The 17,777-nt window shown below is 33.8% G+C and overlaps 1 protein-coding gene across 1 annotated transcript; it reads right to left on the bottom strand.

The window, feature by feature from the left end:
* Positions 1-8,913: 8,913 nt before the first annotated feature.
* On the bottom strand, positions 8,914-10,518 carry LOC133806225 (uncharacterized). Its single transcript, XM_062244351.1, has 3 exons — positions 10,163-10,518; positions 9,193-10,102; positions 8,914-9,096 (listed from the first exon to the last, which is right to left on the bottom strand). The coding sequence occupies exons 1-3, from the start codon at positions 10,516-10,518 to the stop codon at positions 8,914-8,916; spliced, it is 1,449 nt and encodes a 482-aa protein (XP_062100335.1).
* Positions 10,519-17,777: the final 7,259 nt, after the last annotated feature.

Genomic DNA, 17,777 nt, shown 5'->3' with positions numbered 1-17,777 from the left:
TTTATGGACATTGGTTGCATTGTAAATGTCTGGCAGCTTTGCTTACTTTTGAATGGCACTTACTTATTAGTCAGAAATGACATTGGTGTTGAGTATTGGTCGTGAAGTTCTGACTTATCAGTCATGATCGGTAGTAGTACTGAACACTGGTCGTATGGTATTGGCTTATGAGTTAAGAGCATATTAGCATGTTTAACGCAGGACGATATGATTAGATCTAATCGACATGAGCATTAACTGCTTGACTGACCTATTGGTCGAAGAAAACTAAAGCGCTTGTCTAGTCTAAAGGCTAGTTACTTAGAGTCAGGGCTAAAAGGCTCAGGTGACTATAGCGTCACATGGCTTGGGGCGCGAGACCCCAGAGAGACTTATTAGTCATCTATTCAGGGAGAGTTATTAGTCATCTATTCAGAGAGACTTATTAGTCATCTATTCAGAGAGACTTATTAGTCATCTAGCCAGAAAGACTTATTAGTCATCATCTGATTAGGGCTGCAAGCCCCAGAATCATTTATTTATATTGTATACATGAAGTAATAAGTTTTCTTGCTGAGCCTTGGCTCATGGGTTCTATATGGTGTATGTAAAGGGAAAGAAAATCTCACCCAGCCTTGAGTGAAGAGCTTAGGGGGCGATGTGTACATATGCAGCCGCTTGACCACCATGGCCAAGGTGTTTCTTAGAGGAACTAGGGTTTAACCCTATTTTTGCCACTTAGGTCGGCGGGTGGTAACTTTTATACTGTAATGACCATTTTGGATTGTAAATAATTTTGTAAACACTTTTATGGGCCCATGTACAGTTTAACATTTTAACTAAAATATATTCATTCATTTTGACTGAGATTTTCACCCTGGCTTGTTAATAACACCTAGATGCACGTTTACAACCTAATGTGTTGTTTAGTGAGTTAAGAACTATTTAAAGTACACGATGTGATGTTCTTGGACTAACAAAGGCATTACAATTAATGTCAATATTATTCCACTAAAAATATGAGACTGCACTCTTGTAATTATAGGCATTTATTTATTGAGTACTTTTAAGTATAAAAAAAAGTGTCCATTGATCTAATCACTACATACAATTCAATCCTATATTGATTGTTCATAATTAAAGTATGAATTAATTATCATTTAACTTCTTTAATTATATATTGTTTCCTTAAGCACCATTAACTTTACGAGTGAAGGTTAATTCATAAATGAATTTATGAATTTGAGCTCAATAATCTTCAGTTCCGAAAGCCAACCCTTACGAGAACCATTATTCAATTCCTCTCAAAAAGGTATAGATTCCATATCTGTATATTATGTCTCCAGCCATTTACATCAATGAGTTCCCAAAACAAATGTTTTCAGCTTGATCATTTTGACAAACCATAATGAATGAATCAAAGAACTTATATAACATAAACAAGAGTACTTAATAACTTCACGATTAAGATCTATTTGTATATGATCATCTTATTGATATGTTTAATTAATAATTATAAAGTAAACGACATTATTAAGTATTAATTACAAATTAGGTCCCGTTCATGTATAACCATTTTATATAAAGTACCTCCACTAAGATGTCCTACTTCATTAGTAATCCGGATCTAGATTACATGCATTCATAATACTAGTGAACCGTAATTACAGTATTTAATCCAAAGATTTCATATAACTTTTTTCTACTATGAACTATTTAAATTCATTCCCTACAATCTTAATCCTCTTGCACCAATACAAGATTGTAGTCAGAATAACGAACTTGGGAATTTTCCGATATTCATATAATATTATTCTATCAATAATAATAAATAACCAATAAATGCAAAAAAAAAACTTCAATTATTTATTTCATAAAATATTGTTCAATACATATGCTTTAAATGACACTAATCCAAACAGATTAATATTGATATTCTCTAACACGCCATCATGCCCAAAAAATGGGTATAACATTTCCCCCAAGTCAGTTTTCGTGCTTTGCACAATTCTGACTTAGTTATGAGAACAACGGCCCCATTATTTTTTGCTTATACATGCAAGTGACATTTAACGCGAATAGTTTTTCCCTTTTGTAGTTCTGTTCGCTTTATATAGGTGTAGCTACATGAACATGTAGCTTCAGACCTAATTCCTTAGCTACACTAACAGATGGCCTTTGACCACTTTCGTTAGCTACACAAACAAATGGTCTTAGGCCTCTTTCCTTAGCTACATGAATAGAATTTTCTTTGTAAATGTAAACGAATAAGATTTTCTTTGAAACTCGTTATGCCCCTGAAGAAGAGCGATTATCAACCCACCACCGACCCTTATTACGAGGAGAACATCAAATAAGTAAGGTAGGAGAGGTTTAGATGGCAAGTTGATTCATTGATAAACATGTGAGAATTCCTTAATGAAAACCTTGAGTCGTATTTAAATGAAGATGAACCCGTTTACTTCATTTATCCACTCTGTTCGTTTATGCTATATAATCTTGAGCAAACAGACCCACAACTGTTATCCTAAGCAGCCACTCAAGAATACTTATTTTTATTCCATTAGCTTTTAGTATAAGCATATAAGTAAACAAGCCTTTTCTTGTATTGTGTGCCTTCTATAGGAGCCCATGAGGGAATGAGTTGTGTACCGTATCTTCTTTGGAACCTGTTAGCTCTATGTACATGACTATAAACAAACAAACTTCATATTGATGATCTTACATGGGAGATCATACCTCCCATTGAGATTCCATTGAAGATTTTAGCTTTTGTTTGTCATTTTGGAATATAACCAAACGAATAGGTCCCATCGAGACTTATAATCATAGAAGCAAACGAACAGAGGCATACCACTATGGGTGAACATATTATTCCTGGTAGCTTTGTTGGGCTCCAAGCTTGTTCTTATTTTTCTGGTAGCTTTGTTGGGCTTTGAGCAAGCTCTTCTTTTCCTGTTCGCCAAGTATAGGCTACTATGGGTGAACAGACATGTCTTTGATTTCTTTAATTATGTTCCCATATTGGGTACACGTTTGGGTGAACATGCCAATCTCATGGATGGGCGAACAGAAGTAGAAATTCCATTAAAGGATAAGCAAACATAATTGATGGTTATTCTTAACTGATAACGATTAGAATTTCGAAGTTATCCTCTTATCTGATAATGATTAGAAATTGAGGTTATTTTTTTCTTTCTAAAAGACTGTGGGCGAACAACCGTATTTATCTGCTTGTTGTTCCCATATGACCTTTACTCTCGTTTATCCTTCACTGATAGGCGAACATACTCTTTTGCCTTCATGATCAAGTGAACAAACTCTTTTGCCTTCATGGTCAAGCGAATAAATTCTTTTGCCTTCATGGTCAATCGAGCAGACTGGTATTCACGAGATTTTGATTTGTTCTTATCTCGTTTTTATAGTAAGGCAAACAGAACTCTATTTTGAAAAAAAAAAAAAATTGTAGAAATTCTCTTCTTGGGTTCTCTCCTATACCCTATGTGCCCCCCAAGTGATTGAGGAATCTTGGTCCTTGATCACTTGTTATGTTACGCTTGGGCTCTTATAAATGTTTCTGCTAGTTTATGGTAAGGTACAATTAGCTAGCAAAAAGTATTTTATCGACACCATAGGCTAACAGAATCACTTTCCTTGCTTTATGTATACAGACATAGGAAAACGGGCTATGTTATGCAAACAAGTTCCATGTTGGTACATATTCTTGTACTTTGAGGATTTTGTTCACCCAATGTAGAAGCATATTATTGCTAGATTATCTTTCATGGTTCCCGATCTCTTCTTTTCCTGTACATTTTTGTGACATACAAATTGGCGAATAGATTGAAAAAGAGTTATTTCTTTGCGACATGTAGGCTTCTCTTTGTAAAAACAGAGTTGAAGGTTACACCTCCAACTGGCGGGCGATCTGTTTTGAAGTTTTCCTCTTTTCTGATTGTGATCAAATTGTGAGGTTATCTTCTTACTAAAAGTAAGCAAAATTCGAAGTTATCCTTGATCACAGCTCAAGGGTGTCTTCTTTTTTGAGGATGCTTCCGATTTGATTTTATCTTCTCGGTTCAAGCCTGGTTCAACCAGGTATAAGTTTTTTCTTAACAACTACCTGTTAGTATTCACATTGTGTACCTAGTTAGGACTAGGTTTTCTTTTGCTCAATAGCCTACATGTTATCATTCAGGCGTCATACTTGGTTAGGACCATGGTATTATAGCTTAATAGCATACCTGTTATAATTCAGGCCCCTTAACTCGTTAGGACCGGGGTTTTACAGCTTAATAGCGTACCTGTTATTATTCAAGCCTTGTACCTGGTTAAGACCAAGATTTTATAGCTTTTATTTTATCATGTTAGTTTCTCAAGTTTAATTTGGAATCCTATTTGACAACCCGAGTTATTGTACTAGCTTGGTTTTCATTTCCAAATTTCACTTTTATACTAACTTGAATTTTTCAAAGTTTGATGGCGATATTTTAACTTCCTAGTACGTCTACTTATTTCGTTAATTCTCACAACCATTTTGCATACTTATTTAAACATATAAGTATGATGAGCTTATAACTACTCGCAACTCATACTCCTTTATTCGTAGAAGCATGGTAGGCTTAAAATATTACTTAAAAAAAAACTGCACAAAAAATTTGTAATATTGTGCCTTTTGATACTCGGTTTTCTCCACACTTTAATTTTTTTCCAAAAGGTCAAGACAAAGCTTTTTTTAAAAGTTGTGTAGATTTTATCCGAGCTCGTGGTATGGTTATAGACAACACCTATATGCACCCAAGTGACCAATTTATAAATCTTGGGCTATTTTTAGCTTGGGTTCGAGCTAGTTTTATAATGTAGAATTCGAGGTTGTCCTCTTTCCTGATTATAATCATACTTCGAGGTTATCTACTTTTCTTACAACGATCAGAATTTGAAGTTGTCCTCTTTCCTAATAAAGATCAGAATTCGAGGTTATCTTCTTTTCTAATCATGATCTATTTATGAAGCAGTCTTTAACAATGATCCCCTTGAGAAGTGATCTTTGTTCATAGTTGTATCAGGTTTGGTTAAACCGGGTATGCGACCAGAATATCCCCTTAAGGTCTCTCTTCAGGGTTTGGCTCGTGAGTTAATCTCTGAGGAGCATCTCCATTTATTCTCCTTCCAATTTGGGGTCGACTCTTCTCTTGTCTCCTTGATAGGAGGTTACCTCGGTAAACCTTGAGTCGGAGAAAGGTGTCGGATTGGAGATGAAATGATGAACAAATAATGCTAAGAGAGTTTTTCAAGTGAGTTTACATGCTTGACATTTTTTATCCCTGTTCACGTCTTAGAAGTAACCTCGGGCGAACAAGTCCCTTATTTCCCTTGATCCATTAGTCTGTTAGCATCATGTTTGCAAAGGTAAATGAATAGAGACAGATTGATTCTGTTAGTTCCTTGTTAAGGCACACGAGCTAACAAACTTATTTTGCAGTTGTCGAGCAAAGCATGCCTTCACGCCACAAGCGAACAAGTTTATTCTTCGTTTCTAATCATTCTCTATGTTCATTGTGTTGGGAAAACTTTACATAGGATCTTAATTATTTTCATGTCAATCATATATTAAATACATTAATATAAGACATCCTAGAACATATTTCTATATTGGAATTTAAACAAAGATAATGATAAGAACACTTACAATATACGCAGTGGAATCAATAAGTCCTTCCTTCAATTTCTCTAACCCTTGAATCCTTTTTGGCGCAGGGTATCACCAAGAAACTGAACCGATATTCAAATTTCTTCACATTCTTCCAAAGTATCCTTAGAATCACCTAGAGTAGAATGGGCAATTCTCAACACATGAGATAAATACAAAAGGAAGAAGAATAGAAGAGAATATTGAGGCTTAGAAAATGACTTATGTTGTTGAGAGAATCTAAAACCTAGAGCATCAAGAATAGATCTTCTGATCTTCTGTCAGATAGTCTTTCTAAAAATTTAATTTCAACTCTCACTTAGCATTCCTTTTATAGGCTCAATTAGTTCATTTATTTTAATTAAAAATCAATAAAATAATAGATAATATCAGCCTAATGGTCGAAATTATCATGGGATTTAGGCCCATGAAATTTCTCATTTAATTATAAGCCCGTTGGACTTAAAATCAAGGATTGTATTATTTTCTATTGATTAATTAATTGAACAATTATTTAAATCCTTTATCAAATTAATTATTTATAATTTGAACATTGATTTAAACTTATTTATTAATTTAAACACCAATTGGTCTTAATTAATAAATCTTCCGTAAAATCTCTTTTCTTCTCTAAATTGTATAACTCTGTGAAACTATCCAAAATTGACTTGGTCATAATTCTAATTGATAATTAAATCAATTAATATAGACTATCTAGATGATTTTATCCAAGGTATAGTGGGGACCATGGGCCTATGAAATCAAGCTCCAATAAGTTATCATAAATTTAACAAATAAATTTACTAACTTATTAATTCCTCGTGATTCCACTAAAGACTCGGAATTGCACTCTTGAATTCATAGAATGCTCTATAAGCAATAAAAATACATTATTAGCTATCCATTGTTACAACCATAATTGTCTCTCAATCCTCTATAGACGGTCTACAATGAGATGGGATTAAAATACTATTTTACCCCTCATTGTATTTAATCCTTAAAACACTTAGTTCCTTGTAAATGATATTTCTGTAAACTAATAGTAATTACTGAAATGAGATCTCTATCATTTAGCACATTGAACCAAACTAAAAGGAAACCATTGTTTTACTTCTTCATCAGAAGCTATAGATGTTCATATATATGTTGAGAATTGTGCTCTGAAAGCATATGTAGCAGACACTATTTTAAGAAATAAATAAATAAATTGAATTTGTTATGGATATATTTTATGGACTATATTATTTTGTGATAATATTAAGTAAATATCAGAAAAAATTCCTAAGTTCATATATGTGATCTCAACCACATATTGGTACAAGAGGATTGCGTTTGAGATAAATGAATTTGAATAGTTCACAGTAAAATAAAGTTATGTAATCTTTAGATTAATTACTACAAGTATTGTCCACTAGTATTATGAATACATGTGATCTAGATTCGAATTACTAGTGTAGTATGACACTTTAGTGGAGGTACTTTATATATTAGAGAATATATAGAACTTGACCAGATATGTTTATTAATACTTAGTTAAATATCGTTTCAAAGTATTAATTAAATAAATCAACTGATGATTATATACAAATAAATCTTAATCCTGAAGTTACTATGACCTCCTGTTTATGTTATATGAGTTCTTTGATTCACTTGTTAGGGTCTGTCAAAATTATCATGCTAGAAACTTTTATTTTGGGAACTCATTGATGTAAATGGCTGGGGACATAGCACACAAATATGGAATCTATACTGAAATTCTGCTTTTTATGATTACCAACTTAATTATTCAAATTAAATAATTAATTGCTGAACTGTTACGGAAATGTTTAAACGGACACAGAGACTGTTTGAACAAAAACCATATATGTTTAAACAGTTTATCACCAGAAGATAAAAACGAACATAAGGTAAAGAACACACGAAATTATACGTGATATCAACAATCTTTGCAGATTGCTACTAGTCCACGGGGCCACGCCCAGAGAATGAAATTTATTAGAAGAATATCTAAACGATTACAAAACCAAATTGACTTATACAAATAAAGACTCCCTCTTGAATTTGTCGCAACTTTTGTAATCTAAACTCCTAATTAAATTTCTGAAGTGCTAAGATCTTGAACTCCCTTCAAATCATAACACTTGCACTTTTCCTCCCGAAAAATGACTCACGAACAAGAATTCTCCCGAAGCTTGATGAACAATGTCCAAGTGTGTTCAACCTGCACAATTAACACAAAGAAAACAATACAGAAGTACACTGTAATAAACCACTAAGAACTTGTTGGACTCAAGTTCTTCACATAATAAACGTCTCTCTAAAACTTGAAAGATATTTGGAAAATAATACATTAAGAGAGATGATCAAAAACCAGCGACCTAAGGATGATTATATACTTTTTAGAATCCCTTTAGGTTGTAGAAAACAAATCAGAAACCAATCAGCCAATAAATGGAAAATCTTCCCAAACAGTAAAGTCAGAGTCTATTCAAACAGACTGGCAATCCGTTCAAACAGATTCATTGAACCTAGACAGTTTTTAAACCCAGTTTCCTTAAATAAATAAGGAAACAATATATACATTATATCTGCAAGCTGTACATGATTTCTGGACAAACAAATCAGATCAAAAAATAAAAATAAATACCAATAATTTCCATTTCAAGAAAATATATTCTTTTATAGGAAATTATATATTTATTTTATTAACATATATAGAATAATCTGATTATAGAAAACACATTACAACAAAATAGGAAACTACCCATTTCGAAAAATTTTCTTTAATTAATTTTGTCAATATTGTCAAATATGCCAATAAAGGATTTTACAATCTCCCCCTTTGGCAATTTGATAGAAAAAATTAATTCAAAAACCTGCAACACAAATGTTAGTTACTCCCCCTGCAAATATGCATTAACTTATAACAAACATTTAAAGAAACTAGACTTCACTCTCCCTCAAAATAAGAAGGTCCAGAGTTAAATAATAAACAAAGCAGGTTTTTGGAAGTATCTACTCCCCCCCTTTGTGTCTTCCAAAGAACCATAAAACAAAAACAAAAGAGAGTAACAATGTTCTTAGGACAGTAGACATAAAAATAAGTAAAATTAAACGACTGGATCCTTTGACAGAGTTTGAATAGCATCCAACACAGAATGTTGCAGTCCTTCAATCGACATCACTCGAGCAGCCAAATAATCTACAGTGGCTCGAACAGCAGCTATATCCGTAGCAACAAGTCCTCAATATGTGGGAACAGAGGAAGATGCATGAGGAATGTCATCCGGGGCAAACTTCAGAGATTGGGGCTTGACTTTCTTGGTTGATGGAGCATCAGTGGCTTCAGTAGGAGGAGCAGAGGCCTTGTAGGAAGCAGTAGTAGTGGAAGCCACCAAGTCTTCTTGATCACGTTGGAGATCTTTTTTCTACATACTCAACACTTTATAAATAACTTGAGGAAAAGGAAGATTCAAGTTTTTCCTATTACCTTTTTGAAACCCAATGATTTGATCATGGATGACCATAGCCAAATTTATACCAATACTAGTCCCCACCTTGTACAAAAACGAAGCCATGTCAAATGATATAGTTGCGGTGTGAGAAGTTGGCTTCCAATTCGTTGTGGCAAACTTATGGAGGACAGCATAAGTGTAGGTGAGATTAGAGACCAAGATGACTGTATTAGATGGCCATACCATTTTTTGCCCTACTAAATCAGTGATAACCGTATCCTTGTCAAGAGTGGCAAGATCATCATCTTCCTCGACATCAAGAGGATGATGCAAAGCATGGGCAATGTCTTGAGGAGAAAAAGAGAACCAATGGCCCCTATCAAACACTTTACAATACAGAGGAGATTTAGGTTTAATAATTTCATTAGTAAGATTGGCATAGAATTCCTTGACTATTCTATCCACAAAACCAGTAAATTTAACCAAAGAACCTATCCATTTTCGATCTTGAAGCATTGTTAGCACACCATAAGGTCGGTGATCACTCAAGACATAATTTCTTTCAATGATAAATTTCCTTTGAGCATAGAGAACCATATCACAAGCATTATCATTATAACAAAAAGTTGAAGAATAAGGTTTGAAATTTACACCTGAACGTTTTGGAGAAGGTGTAGGATCAGAAATAGGTCTCTTCCCTTTAGCCTTGGATGACAAAGGAGATGCAATTGGCTCTGAGTCAGATTCGGCTTCTTGTTCAAAGGGGACAATTCCTTCTTGTTCTGGCTCATCAGACTCAGCCTCTGATTCTGCATTGTCAGGAACCGTTTCATCAAATAAGGTGATATCACGGGTTGCTTCAGATTCAGACTTTTCTTCCTCAGGGTCAGATTCGGAGGAAGACAGAGAAGGGGGATGAGACTTCAATCTTTTCTTGGCAGCAGTCAAGGGGGAAGAAGACGTGTCCAACCCCAATTTCCTTTTGGGAGCCACAGAATTTTTCTTGGACTAGCTCGGCTTCAAGGGAAGTTTGAGTAACCCAGCAGCAGCAGCTTTGGAAGAAGATGAAACAGATTTTGATTTTGCCCTAGCCGTCAGAGATGAATCAATCGGAAGAGGAGATGGGTTCTTGGCTCGAGAGGGCACCACCACTTCAAATGGTGGTGCAACATCAACAATGTCAGCTGTGATATTTGGAAACACCATGGGGTGTTCATTAGAGAGGGAGAACACCTTCTTGCGCGCCTTGGATTTGCAAGTTTTTCCAATAGATGTGGCAGGTGCTGGAACAGATGGAGGTGCCGTTGACACAGATGGAGGAGGCGATGGAGATGGCACCTTTTGGGATTGAGAAGCAGGGATTTTCTTAGAGGAAGCTCCATGAGTTTTCACCATTTTCCTTCTCTGAAATGCAGCAAACACTTAAAAAAAATGAGAGAAAAAAAAATTAGAAGAAGAAGAGGTGACTTAGAGAGATCGTGGGTGAGAAGAAAAAGGGTAATGGCAAGCTTTTTAAGGAAAAACTTACCCAATTTGGACACCCACGGAAATAAGAGGTTTCCCTTTTTTTTAAAAATTGTTTTAATTAAAAAAAGGAAACAAACGTTAAGACACACGATCTACATAAAACAACTTACCTTTTTTTTTATTATTTTATTTTATAAAAGGAAGTAAAATAGATATAAAATGCCAATACTAAAAAGGTAACCAGAAAAATAACCCCACACGATCTTCCTATTGACATTTTCCCCCTTTTTTTTTTCTTTTTTAAAAATGCTAAACAAGGTACAAGACAATAAAGATACAAATCATGGTATTCCAAATTGAGAAAGAAGACAAAAATAAAATCCTTGGAAATAAAGAATATATTAAATCACACAAAATAAATGCGTAATTTCACATAATTACCACAAAGATTCGGTCCACCATGAATTTCCTTGTCAAACAAATTTTTATTTTATTTATATATAAAAAGAAAGTACAAAAATATAACTCAACCAAAAATTTCTGCATTGATTAATGTGAGTCATCCTGATAAGAATAAAATCAAGCAACTGAAAATAAGTGTTAGTGTATACCATGGATAAGAACACTTGTGTAAATAAAAAATTAGAAAGAATATTCAAGAGAAATAAACCACAATTCAGTCACAAGCACATATTCTTAAGTGAATCAATCAACATGTATGAGTCTTACACACATTTTTTTTATTTTTTATAAACTGTGTACAATTTTTCTTGCATAGTTTCAAGCATAAGTGTGTGACAGTGTATGCAAGGGAACATTGCCCAATGACAAATAAGTCTTTTTCGAAATTATAAATAATTGTAACCCATGAAGACGCTGTCACACTACACCAGTGGTAGCCTTTTTCTATGGTAGAGTATCCTCTTCATAACTCTGAATTACAAAGTTCCAACTTACTCAAAAAACGGCTTTCACACACTGATGTATGTAGCTCTATTCTTTCAAAGGAGCTTGAAACAATGCTACACAAAAGTAAGCTCAAACATTAAACATTGATTGATTTACTCGAATATGCCTAGGAGGAATTAATTAAATTTCTCTCAAGAATATACAACCAAAGGCTCATAAACACAAGTCAGATTATCCAGCTTGACACACAACAAAATTTTTCAAATTAATTGACAATTTTCTTAACCTTAAATAACACACATTTGATCAAGAGGACAACACAATAACAAGGAAATTTAAAGAGAACAAACCCCCAAAGATTTTCGGAGGAAATCAAAGCGAACCGAATCAAGAGCTTTAGTGAAAATATCAACAATCTGTTTATGTGTTTCAATATATTCCAAGACAAGAACTTTATTTTCAACTAATTCTGTTATGAAATGATGACGAATATCAATATGTTTAGTACGGGAATGTTGCACAGAATTTTTTGAAATATTAATTGCACTTGTATTATCACAAAAAATAGTTAAAATGTCAAGACCAAACCCATAATCCATCATCATTTGTTTTATCCACAAAAGTTGTGCACAACATCTTCCTGCTGCAATGTATTTGGCCTCAGCTGTTGAGAGAGAAATAGAATTCTGTTTCTTGCTGTGCCAAGAGACTAGATTATTTCCCAAGAAGAAACATCCTCCACTAGTGTTTTTTCTGTCATCAGTGTTACCTGCCCAATCAGCATCACTAAAACACACTAGATTAGGGTTAGTTTCTTTAGAATACCAAATACCATAATCAACAGTCCCATGAACATATCGAATGATTCTTTTGACAGCTGCAACATGAGACTCCATGGGATTTCCTCGGTACCTGGCACACACACCAACACTATAACTCAAATCAGGTCTACTAGCAGTGAGATAAAGAAGGCTACCAATCATGCTCCTATATAATGTAGGATCAACTTTGACACCATTTTCATCTTTGGATAGTTTCACAGTCGTTCCCATTGGTGTTTTGGCAATCTTTGAACTTTCAAGTCCAAAATTTTTCACCAAGTTCTTAGCATATTTGCTTTGAGAAATAAATGTGCCTTCATCTAACTGCTTGACTTGCAAACCTAAGAAATAGGTCAATTCTCCCACCATGGTCATTTCAAATTCCTCTTTCATTTGTTTTACAAATACCTGCACCTCATTGTCAGAAGTAGAACCAAACAAAATATCATCAACATAAATCTGAGCAATAATTATGTTAGATTTAATATTTTTGATAAATAAAGTTTTATCTACTCCACCCCTTTTGTATCAATGAGAAACAAGAAATTGAGAGAGTCTCTCATACCAAGCCCAAGGGGCTTGCTTCAAACCATATAGAGCTTTTTCCAATTTGTAAATATGATCAGGTGCATGGGGATCTTCAAACCCTTTGGGTTGTTCAACATATACTTCTTCATTCAAGATCCCATTGAGAAATGAAGATTTGACATCCATTTGGAACAACCTAAAACCAATCAAGCAAGCAATAGACAATAATAATCTAATTGATTCAAGTCTTGCAACAGGTGCAAATGTTTCATCAAAGTCTATTCGTTCCACTTGTGTGTACCCTAGTGCCACTAATCTTGCTTTATTTCGCACAATTGTACCAAATTCATCAGATTTATTCTTGAAAATCCATTTTGTGCCAATAATATTGGTATGCAACGGTCCTGGCACAAGGATCCACACTTTGTTTCTAGAAAATTGTTCCAATTCCTCTTGCATAGCTTTAATCCAATTTTCACTAGTTAAAGCTTCTTTCACATTTTTAGGCTCAATTAAAGATAAGAAACAAACAAATTGAACAACATTACTAAACCTTCTTCTTGTCACCATACTGTCTTTTGGATTTCCAAGTATTAAATCTGCTGGATGATTTAATTTAACTCTGGTTGATGGCTCTTTTTGGACTTCATCCGAAATAATATCTGGAAATTTCTTTTCTGTCTGTCCAGAATCTATTTCATCGGATTCGTGCTCGGTTGGAACATATGGACCATGCGTTGCAACAATAGTATCACTGATAGAAACTTCTTCGTGTTTTTCAGTGGGTTCATAAATAAACTTATCAATTTCTTCCTCAGTAGAAAACTTAGAAAAATCCCTGGCATCATCAATAACAACGTTACCCGACTCCATTACAGTTTGGGTTCTCATGTTATACACACGATAAGCCCTAATGTTAGTGGAGTATCCAATAAAAACACCTTCATCACTCTTGGCATCAAATTTACCAAGATTTTCTCTATCTCTCAAAATGTAACAAACACATCCAAAAACATGAAAGTAAGCCACACTTGGTTTCTTACCTTTCCAAATTTCATAAGATGTTTTAGATGTACCTGGACGGAGCAAAACACGATTTATGATATAGCAAGCAGTGTTAATTGCTTCTGCCCATAACCGTTTGGTCAAGTTTTTTCTATTTAACATCACTCTAGCCATTTCTTGAAGAGTGCGGTTTTTCCTTTCTACAACTCCATTCTGTTGTGGAGTTTTGGGAGCTGAAAACTCATGAGAGATACCTGCAGACTTACAAAAATCATCATAGATAGAATTCTCAAAATCTTTACCATGATCACTTCTTATACGAACAATCTTTCCAATGTTGCAATCTTTTTCAACTTTTAATTTCAAGCAAAGAGTTTTAAAGGCATCAAAAGTGTCAGATTTTTCTTTCAAGAAATCCACCCAAGTATATCTAGAAAAATCATCCACATAAACAAAAATATACCTTTTCCCATTTAAACTCTCAATTTGAATTGGACCCATAAGATCCATGTGAAGCAATTCTAAAACTTTCGAAGTGTTTATGTCAGAAACACTTTTATGTGTAATTTTTAATTGCTTACCAAGTTGACAACTCTTGCACTTACCATCAGATTCTTTACCTAGCTTAGGTAAACCACGAACACTCCCTGTATGTGACAATTTTTTCAAAGTTTTAAAATTTATGTGACCAAGTTTTGCATGCCACACATCAGTGTTATTACTCACAACAGATTGACACATAATAGATGGCAGAAGAGTGTAGCAATTGTCATTAGATCTATAACCTTCAAGAACATTCTCACCATTCTTGTTTAAAACAAAAAAATTCTCTTTATCAAAGTTAACAGTATAACCTTGATCACAAATTTGACTTATGCTTAGAAGATTAGCTTTAAGTCCTTCCACAAGTAACACTCTTTTGATTCTAGGCAACTCTTCAAAGTTAAGAGTACCCATTCCAAGAACATTACCCTCAATTCCATTGCCAAAAGTAACAGACCCACAATGCATAGGTTTTATATCTGTAAGAATAGACTTGTCACTTGTCATATGTCTTGAACAACCACTTTCAAAATACCAAAAATATGAAGAAGCAGATCTATCATATTCACTAGTAAAACCAGCAAAACAATTATTCTTTTTTATCCATATTTTCTTTGATTGAACATTTTCGTTTTTTACTCTTTTGAAATTATCAAAATAATTGAATTTTTCAAAATATTCATTTTTGGAAAAATTCATAAGAGTAAAACACTTAGGACGAATATGACCCTTCCTACCACAAAAATGACAGATTGGAATGAATTTTTCCAATTTTCCTTTGGATTTTCCTGTTGACTGTGTCCATTTTGTTGGAACAATCCGAGAACTGGATGCAACAGATTTCAGTGAAGATGACACAGGAACATCAGACGATAGCATCCCAGCTGAGATAAAGACAGTTTTCTTTGATTTTTGAGAACTTGAAGCACCAAGTCCCACATGACTTCTTTGACCTGCATTCTGAATTTTCTCAAAAACAGTAGAACCGGGGTTAAGCATTCTAACATTTTTCTCAAGAGTATCCAAATCTTTAGACAACTTATTAATTTCAACATTTTTTGAAATTATTTCTTTTTCAGATTTTTCATTTAAGTCAGGAAGTTGTTTGATTTCAAAGGATAAATCTTTATTTTTGCTTACCAATGACAGATTCTCATAACACATTTTAACCCATGAACCATACATCTTTTTGTAAGATTCACTCAAAGACTCATCATTTAATTCAGATTCACCACTATCAGTATTTTCTTCATCTTTTGAAACATTATTTATGCAAACAATTTTCTCATTTTCAGATTTAGAAACAGGCAAAATAGAAGTGAGAGCGACATTACCTTCCTCATCTTCACTACTTTCAGAGTCATTATCACTCAAAGTAGCAATCATACCTTTTTTTTTATTTTTCAAGGTGTTTGCACATTCAGACTGGATGTGACCAAATCCCTCACATTCCCTGCACTGAATACCCTTTTTATTAGTTTGAAAAGGTTTAAGAGAAGAAGGATTACCTTTTGTTATCTTGCCATTGAATTTCTTGTTTCTTATCTTATTCATATATTTTCGAAAATTCTTTGCAAGCATTGCCATTTCATTATCACCATCTTCATCATCTGACACTTCTTTTTCAGTGGTCTTGAAAGCTATGGTTTTCTCTTTCTCTTTGGAAGTACTTCGCTTGTCTTTTTGACGAATCTTTTGATTTAACTCAAAGGTATGAAGTGACCCCATCAATTCTTCTACCTTCATAGTACTGAAGTTTTTTTCCTCTTCCATAGCAGTGAGCTTAACATTGAACCTATCAGGAAGAACTCAAACGATTTTTCTAACAAGAACAGAATCATCAAGTTTCTCACCAAGTGCAAAATACTCATTAGAAATATCAGATAATCTCTCATAAAATTCAGATAGTGATTCAGAATCAGACATCCTAAGGTCATCAAACCTAGTTTGTAACATAATAAATCTAGACCTTTTAACATCTACACTTCCTTCAAACTATGTTTGAAGAATTGTCCAAGCATCTTTAGCTGAGACACATGTGGAAATTTTTTTTATAAAACTTTATCCAACACCATTAAATATGGCGTGAAGAGCTTTATTATTATAACTGGATAATTTTTCTTCTTCTATATCCCAAATAAGTCCAGATTTTACAATTGTTCTTCCATCTTCACCTTTTTCAGTAGGAGGTGACCATCCAGACAAAATTGCTCTCCATGCTTTCTCATCTTGAGCTTTTATTAAAGCTCTCATCCTAACTTTCCAATATGGATAGTTTGAGTCATTAAGCAATGGAGGTCGGGACACCGAACTACCTTCTGCAAAGAAAGACATTTCACACAAAACAAATCAAACAGAAAATAACCACAAGATCTCACTAAGAGTTTAGTGAACCGCTCTGATACCAATTGAACTTCTGTTTTTTATGATTATCAACTTAATTATTCAAATTAAATAATTAATTGCTGAACTGTTACGGAAATGTTTAAACGGACACAGAGACTGTTTGAACAGAAACCATATATGTTTAAACAGTTTATCACCAGAAGATAAAAACGAACATAAGGTAAAGAACACACGAAATTATACGTGGTATCAGCAATCTTTGCAGATTGCTACTAGTCCACGGGGCCACGCCCAGGGAATGAAATTTATTAGAAGAATATCTAAACGATTACAAAACCAAATTGACTTATACAAATAAAGACTCCCTCTTGAATTTGTCACAACTGCTGTAATCTAAACTCCTAATCAAATTTCTGAAAGGCGAAGATCTTGAACTCCCTTCAAATCATAACACTTGCACTTTTCCTCCCGAAAAATGACTCACGAACAAGAATTCTCCCGAAGCTTGATGAACAATGTCCAAGTGTGTTCAACCTGCACAATTAACACAAAGAAAAAAATACAGAAGTACACTGTAATAAACCACTAAGAACTTGATGGACTCAAGTTCTTCACATAATAAACGTCTCTCTAAAACTTGAAAGATATTTGGAAAATAATACAGTAAGAGAGATTATCAAAAACTAGCGACCTAAGGATGATTATATACTTTTTAGAATCACTTTAGGTCGTGGAAAACAAATCAGAAACCAATCAGCCAATAAATGGAAAATCTTCCCAAACAGGAAAGTCAGAATCTGTTCAAACAGACTGGCAATCCGTTCAAACAGATTCACTGAACCTGGACAGTTTTTAAACCCAGTTTCCTTAAATAAATAAGGAAACAATATATACATTATATCTGCAAGCTGTACACGATTTCTGGAAAAACAAATCAGATCAAAAAATAAAAATAAATACCAATAATTTCCATTTCGAGAAAAGATATTCTTTTATAGGAAATTATATAGAATAATCTGATTATAAAAAACACAT

This window comes from Humulus lupulus, chromosome X, assembly GCF_963169125.1.
Source record: "Humulus lupulus chromosome X, drHumLupu1.1, whole genome shotgun sequence".
In the NCBI taxonomy this organism is placed as follows: domain Eukaryota; kingdom Viridiplantae; phylum Streptophyta; class Magnoliopsida; order Rosales; family Cannabaceae; genus Humulus; species Humulus lupulus.
This window is presented reverse-complemented; position numbering and strand designations above follow the sequence as displayed.

Coding starts and splice junctions, on each gene's coding strand:
- LOC133806225 (XM_062244351.1), bottom strand. CDS start 10,518: ATGGTGAAAACTCATGGAGCTTCCTCTAAGAAAATCCCTGCTTCTCAA. Junction 10,103..10,162: donor TCCAAAGCTGCTGCTGCTGG/GTTACTCAAACT, acceptor GGCTCCCAAAAG/GAAATTGGGGTTGGACACGT. Junction 9,097..9,192: donor TTGGTATAAATTTGGCTATG/GTCATCCATGAT, acceptor TTGAGTATGTAG/AAAAAAGATCTCCAACGTGA.